General features: G+C 39.4%; 1 protein-coding gene across 1 annotated transcript in view; it reads left to right on the top strand.

The window, feature by feature from the left end:
* Positions 1-7,513, top strand: part of LOC107036116 (dynein heavy chain 10, axonemal) — a 39,261-nt gene that overhangs the window by 6,063 nt on the left and 25,685 nt on the right. Inside the window, exons 5-10 of the mRNA XM_029125953.1 lie at positions 939-997; positions 1,075-1,308; positions 1,900-2,037; positions 2,239-2,374; positions 5,448-6,022; positions 7,051-7,241. Coding sequence (XP_028981786.1) covers positions 939-997; positions 1,075-1,308; positions 1,900-2,037; positions 2,239-2,374; positions 5,448-6,022; positions 7,051-7,241 — 1,333 coding nt within the window. The remainder of the gene's footprint in view (positions 1-938; positions 998-1,074; positions 1,309-1,899; positions 2,038-2,238; positions 2,375-5,447; positions 6,023-7,050; positions 7,242-7,513) is intronic.

Genomic DNA, 7,513 nt, shown 5'->3' with positions numbered 1-7,513 from the left:
ATCAGAATTGTTAGAAAATACAGAATCAACTTTCACTTGGCGAAAAAATTCAATTTCGGCGAAAATAGTCTTTCACCCTTGACCCACGTGAAAATGAAAAAAATTTTTTCCCCTTTTCTGTCACCTCCGAGGGTTTCATTGGCATCAGGGGGTCAATAAATACAGAATCAACGTTCACTATTTTTTATTTAAACACCGCCTGCAAACGGGGAGATGAGGGTGGCTAAAATATATTCTGCAACCCTGTCTCCTCGTTGGCTACAAATTTCAACCCTCCGCATACATGCCTTCCCCTTCACCCGCTCGTAAAATCACGCGATCTCGGTAGCATCGAGGAGGACTTCTCAGGACCGAAAAGAACTGAGGATTCGAAAGCTCTCTGGAAAAGTACGTCGTAGAACTGATTAGGACTTACCAGGTCCATCTAGGTCTGGAGAGATCTTGAAAGACCTGTGTACGTCCAATCAGAACCAAATCCTCGATTCGGGTCTCCCGGCTGTTGGGACAATCCGCGTTATACGGGCGCCGTACGTTATGGGTTAAGGATTGACGTAAGCATCTTTTTACAAGAGTAAATTTTTTCATGGTCAAATGCCATGAAACTTTGGCAAAACGTTATTTGAACTATCATAAAATGATCGATCTATCGCTCAGCTCTTCGTCATATTGTCAATATCGATTTTGTTTGTTTTTTATGTTTTATTTGATATCGACAATATGACAAAGAGCTAAGCGATAGATCGATCATCTTATAATGGTTCAAATAACGTTTTGCCAAAGTTTCATGGCATTTGACCATAAAAAAATGTACTCTTGTGAAAAACTCCCGCCAAAATTGCTCACACGCAATTCGGATTTTCGGATTTTGAGGCACGTCAATCCTTTTAATCATGTGCTATCACTCTTCTTTACATCTAATCACGAATACAATTTTCTAGTGGGAGGCATGCCTTTTGTTCCACCACCTGGCGAAGAGGACAAATACATTCTGACAAAGGTGAGAATAATTTCTATCGACGATTCCAGACACTCCGAATATGGCTAAGGACAATAACGATTGAAGATGATTGACAGAAAGTCGTGGACAAGGTCGTCCAAATACCGGTGATTCATATGCTGTGTGGTGAAATAGATCCTGATGATAAAGAACTGCATGACGCAACTCTTTTCTATTTCTTGCGGACCAAGGACCGGGGAATCCCAGCGTTCGACACATGGCAGGCCTGTCATGAACAGATTACTGAGTACATGATTGTTGGATCCTTGCATGGGCAGTTTTTGCAGTCGATGAATAACATTCTTGTTAATGTATGTCATTCATATTGTGCCCCTCAATTAAAACAATTACTACTGGATTAAAGAGTGTAGGTCTCTGGGCGTAAATTTCAGAAGCTAATAATTACACAAAGCTTTCTTTTTTCTCTCTACCCTCATGGAAAAAAATATAAAAAATATATATAATAACGGTCAATTTAATATATTCTTCGAATATGTACAAGATTTATATAGAATATACAGGTTGTCGTCAGCACCTTGTTCACAAATTGTGAGGAAATATAGAATGGAAAATAAACTTTTCATCACGCTGTGTGTAAAGTGACATTTTACGCACGATCCGCGTGCGCAAAACCCCACTTCTCACACATTGTGTTGAAAAATAGGGTTCGATACTCGCGGGAAAAGTGTTTTTAGACTCGTGGGATTATATCACTCGCTTTCGGCTCGTGCTATAAACCTTCCACGAACCCAAAAGCACTTTCCCGCAATCGCACCGAAATATACTATTTTAGATTATGCTTCCAAGATTTTGCGAAAATAATTTGCAATAATACTTATGGCATTGATGAAAATATCTGTGAATTCTCATCAATAAAGTACCTCTCTTTTTTATTTAAAAAGGTTTTTAAACCCCTCATCGAGAGACAATACCGTGGTGCCGCTGCTGCGCAACGACTAATTAGTGGTACACACGCTAGTACAAAGAGCGACAGCATTGGGAAAGCCCAGACGACATTAACCAGCGTCATGGAGTCGCAGGTATCAACTATATTTTTTCCATTTTTGTCATCACATCTAATGTCGAAGTCATGCAATTTCTCTTCTTGCAATGACTGGTTTCTGCAACCCCATACATCCATTCATGATCTTCCATCAATCATGTGTGTTGAGTAGTGTAAAGTGCGTTGAGTAGTAATCACTCCTTGTTGCATTTGAATGATTAATTATTGACTTCGATAGGCGTCAGCTCTCACTCGGCCTTCCCACTACCAGAGGATGTCCGTCGCAATCGGAAAAATTGAAAATGCGCAAGGACTATCACCACTGGATGGAAGGGATCAGACTACCGTTCAAACGCCCTCGGATTTGGGAAAAGGCAGGTTTAATAATCTTAACTTGAGGATGTCATGGATATTACATGAATTATGAGAGAAAAAATAGTATCTTATGTCATTAGGCGATAAAAGTATTATCTGGCGAATGTGGTTTTATAATCCGAGCCGAAGGCGAGCCGAAGGCGAGCCGAGGATGTGATTATAATTACATTCGCCAGATAATACTTTTATCGCCGTATGACATACAATATTTTATGTCATTGGGCCCGAAAACCGCGATCTAATCGAGCGAAGCGACGTTAGAATCGCGGTTTATCGGGCCTAATGACATAAAAAGATTTTTCCGTACTGCTCTTTACTTTTCCTCGTCCGGGGATTGGTACTAGCCCTTCCCCAAACTCGTAGAAGTGAAAATCACTACGGAAAAATATGATTCACTAGTGCCATGGGGGTTTTCTACTCGCGTGGTTGGTCAGTCCTCGCCTTCGGCTCGGTCGCCAACTCCACGCGAGTAAAAAACCTCATGGCACTCGTCCTGAAATATACTATTTCATCGCTAGTGCGTAAAGCGGAATTTTACGCACGCTACAGAGGTGCAGTGGTTTCCGCAGTTTCAGCTGGTCTAAACAAATACGATCACACTATTCGCGAAAATGGTCTGCAACCGCAAGGGGCCCGGATAAAGAAATTTAGTAAGAAAAGCGAGCACTTTCTTGAAAAAATTATTACGAAATTCTATTGAAGGTCTATTAGGATATTATATTTTATGTCGCGCCGTGCAATAAGTCGAGTTTATCGCACGCTGCGCTTCGCACGACTTGACATAAAATATTATAGAGCACTCGGTAATAAATTTCGTTTTCAACGAATGTGTAGTTTACAGGCCGAGCCGAAGGCGAGGTCTGTAAACTACACATTCGTTGAAAACGAAATTTGTACCCTTATACTCTAATGTACTATAATATCCGATGTTTTTCCAGGCGGAACATTGACTTTCGCCAAAATCGAATTTTTTAGCCGGGTGAACGTTGATTTCAACTATTTGAGCGACGGGCTATTCAGAACTCTCAAAAGTATGTGGAAAAAGTGAAAACTGAAAAAAAATTTTTTTTCACCCCGAGCCAAACGGTCAGATTTTCGGTTTCTCCGGGGGAAAGTTGACTTTCGCCAAAAATGAATTTTTTAGCGGGGTGAACGTCGATTCCAACTATTTGAGCGACGGGCTATTCAGAACTCTCAAAAGTATGTAGAAAAAGTGAAAACTGAAAAATTTTTTTTTTTCAGATTTTCAAAGGGTCAGATTTTCGGTTTCTCCGGGGGAAAGTTGACTTTCGCCAAAATCGAATTTTTTAGCGGGGTGAACGTCGATTCCAACTATTTGAGCGACGGGCTATTCAGAACTCTCAAAAGTATGTAGAAAAAGTGAAAACTGAAAAAAAAAATTTTTTCGCCGGGGGCCAAAGTTTCAGATCTTGGATTTTTTCAGGGGAAAAGTCGGTCAAAGGGTCACAAGCGTCACGAGGACCAAAGTGTCGGATCTTGGATTTTTCCACGGGGAAAGTCGACTTTCGCAAAAATCTAATTTTTTAGCCGGGTGAAGGTTGATTCCATTTTGATTGACTCCTCTAATGCCAATGACACCCTCGGAGGCGCCAGAAATGTCGAAATAAAAAATTTTCATTTTCACTTGGAACAAGGATCAGATTTGTTAACGATTTCATTTTTTATTTAGGCAACGCATGCAAGCGGACGGACAAGGGTGGCTAGAATAAATTCTGCAGCCTTCTCCCCTTGTTGAGTAAAAATTTCAAGCCTCCGCATACATGCGTCTCCCTTCGACCCTCTCGTGAAATGTCGATTTTTGAGATTAAAATAAAACAAAAAAAATGCATTTTTCATTTCAATAACGCATGCGTAAACAGGGATATGAACCCGGATTTAATATAGGCCCATAGAATTACGGGGACCGGCAAGGATTTGGAAAGTCTGAATACAAGTCCTGCTTACGCACCTAACGAGTGCTGAAATGGGACATATAACCAGAGGTAGAAAGGTCTCGGAAGCACTTGGGAAGAGTCTTTCCAAGACCTATCCAGTTCCGAACGGAAAGACCTAAGTAGAATTTATCAGGGGGCCTATTCTCAAAATATTTCCGCGCACGGAAGTGGCTTCGTAGACGAATTGCGTATAGGAATCATATAGGCGTTCCGTCAACGGACTCGATTCCGCGCACGGAAATATTTCGAGAATAGGCCCCCAGGTCCAATTGTTCGACTCGGGGAATTTTTTATTGTGAAGGCATAATAAGTCGGGAAGTTTCTGTAAGATTTTAGTTCTTCGGGAAAAATTACGTGACAATTTCGTACTTTGTTCGGTGATGAACCTGAAAATTCACTGAAAGTTTCAGATTTTTTCTCTTCCATTCCTATTAAAATTGCTGGAAAACAATTCCCCACTGCGGATTACGTGAATTGTTCCGTAATTTTTACTGAATATTTCTCTCCGTGAAAGAGAACTTCATTACGCATTTGATACTGTCAGCGCAAAAAAAGACACCAAACATTTCGAAATTTTGTTTAGTGAGATCTCTATAATATTCTCATGAAACAAAAGTAGCATATTTCGGTACGAGTGCGTAAAAGTGTTGCTTGACCCATGGGAGGTGTGTAGCGGTCGCCGAAGGCGAGTGCTACTCAAGATCGGCGATGTTTTAAACAACATCGATTATCGAAGAATCGATGTATCGATCTCATTATTATTTTGTTTATTCTCAATCAGTCAACATTATTATTCGACAAAAAAAATGGAAAATTTTGTTATTTTGGTCAGAAACATCGATGTTTGGAAAAAAGAATCAAAAATCGATCAATCGGGCTTTCAAAACCTTGAATGAAAAACGTCGATGTTCGGGCATGAAAAATCGATGTTTTCAATTAATCGACAAACATCGCCCATCCCCAAGTCCTCACAAGGGTCAAAGAATACTTTTCCCACGAGTCTCGAATTCTATTTTTCGTCACGACGTGTGGAAAGTGAAATTTTGTGCACGCGGAGCGTGAGTAAAATTTTATTTTACGCACAAGTGATGAAAAACCTATTGAATGTTTACTACAGCAGGAAAACCCGTAGCCGGAGCCAAGCAATCAACATTGGAATCACTGACATCCGAAGCTGCGAAAGTGTCTGAGGAAAAACCAAAAGAACCGGAAATGGAGCAGACCAAGAGAGAAATGCTCGAGTACTTGGAGAAACTCACAAAAGTTGTTCAGTGGACATTGGAACACGTGGAGGGCGATTTTTTACTAAATGTCCCAAAGTTGTCAGAAATTGTTGGCTCTGAAACAGTGGACCCTTCATCATTGGAGAAAAGGGCTATTAATGAGTTGGAGGAAGTGGTCATGTCTTGGGGGAGCCACATACAGAAATCCATAAAGACGTTTTTGGCAAAAGTGCCTGATAAAAGGGGACCCACTGCTGAGTACGAATACTGGCACGAACGGGAAACCGAAATGTCACTGCTAGTTGAGCAATTGAAAACTCCAGCCGTCAAAAATATTATTTCGATTTTGGATAGCGTGGGATCGACAATACCTTCTGCCTTCAGCTATTCTGAGATGGAATTATTTGATTACTATTCCCAAGCTAGAGACAATACTAGATTTTTGGGCACTGTTTTGAGACATTTCAAGGTGAGAACACGTTTTCTGTGACTGATCTCATTCAATAGGGAACTTGCATGATTTAAAAAAAAAATTTTAATTTTAATTTTTGGCTTTAAAGTAGTAGTTGAGAGCAGTGGGGAAAAATAAATGTAAAGTGCCGGAAAGAAATTATTCATTATTGTTAATTTCTTCTATGAATAGGGAACATACGTACGTTTTTTTTATTTTTTTTCTTAATCTAGAAATTGTAACAATCTCCCCAATAATTTTTTGAACCGACCAATTCGCATTTTTCAATGAGAAATCGTTGATTGAAAAGTGCACTTTTTGGGCGCCTCGAGTGGGCTGTGACGTCACAGCACTGTAGTCGTCACGCCTCTCACTCACTCTCGTAGCGGGAGTCGACAGAGCCGACGCGCGCTGTCTCTCTCGCACGTTAGCAGCCTAGTGTGACTGCCGTGCTGTGACGTATCAGCGTCCGAGTGCCCCGTCCGAGCGATCAACTTTCAACTCATTATTAACATTAATAATCCATATCAAAATCAAATTTTTTTCCATGGAATATTTTTTTTATGACCCATAAAACAAATTGAAATGGGAATTTGATCAATTTGAAAAAAATGTATGTTCCCTATTCTAGCTTTGCCTTTTTCCTATCAAATATGTAATAGAATCTGCATAAAAAACAACTAGAATTTTAACGAGAATTCTCGAGAATTTTAATAGAATCCTCATAGAATTTTTAGAGAATTCCAAAAGAATTTTCTAACGAATTCGTTAAGTTACTCTATTAAATTTTCTCATACGTGTACCCAACATTACTTATGCCACTCCGTAACATCGGGGTCGAAATAATAGGGTTCAAAAATGACTGATTTTTAATCAATTATCATAAAATGTTTGAGCAATATTTCTCCATAATTGTTTTCGTTTAGCTATCTGTGGGTTATGTAGATTGGGTGAATAGGGAAATTAAGGAAAACTGAGGTCCATGCAAATTCCTTATTCCTTTATAGAATTCACTCATGACTCTCAACAGGTTATCTTGTCTATAGTTGATGACTGAGACTGACGATTTTAAAACAATCGCTGAGTCCATTCCAACGCTCATGGAAGGATTGAGAATGATTTGGGTCCTTTCCAAGTACTACAGTTCTGAGGAGAAGATGATTCTGATGTTGGATAGAATTTCGTGGCAACTGTGTCAAAATACTTCGAAAAATTTATCTGTCAAGGAACTTTTCCGGTAAATTATAAACTTAATTATTAAAAATAAAATTAGCATGTGATTCCTTCTTTGCACTATCAATATAGTTTGATATAAATTTCAAATTTTTTTATATGTTTTGGTCGTGACGTAATTTTAATGCAAGAATTGGAGTTTTGCGTGATTTTTTTTATTGGTAATATGACCAATTGTCATGAGACACATTTCAAAAATTTCCTCCCCAGGGAATAATTTTTACGGATGCCATCTAAAAGTCCCCCGCAAGACCGGTAAATATCCGGAAATTTACC

This window comes from Diachasma alloeum, unplaced genomic scaffold, assembly GCF_001412515.2.
Source record: "Diachasma alloeum isolate Michigan unplaced genomic scaffold, Dall2.0 Dall_scaffold_00206, whole genome shotgun sequence".
Lineage (NCBI taxonomy): Eukaryota > Metazoa > Arthropoda > Insecta > Hymenoptera > Braconidae > Diachasma > Diachasma alloeum.
This window is presented reverse-complemented; position numbering and strand designations above follow the sequence as displayed.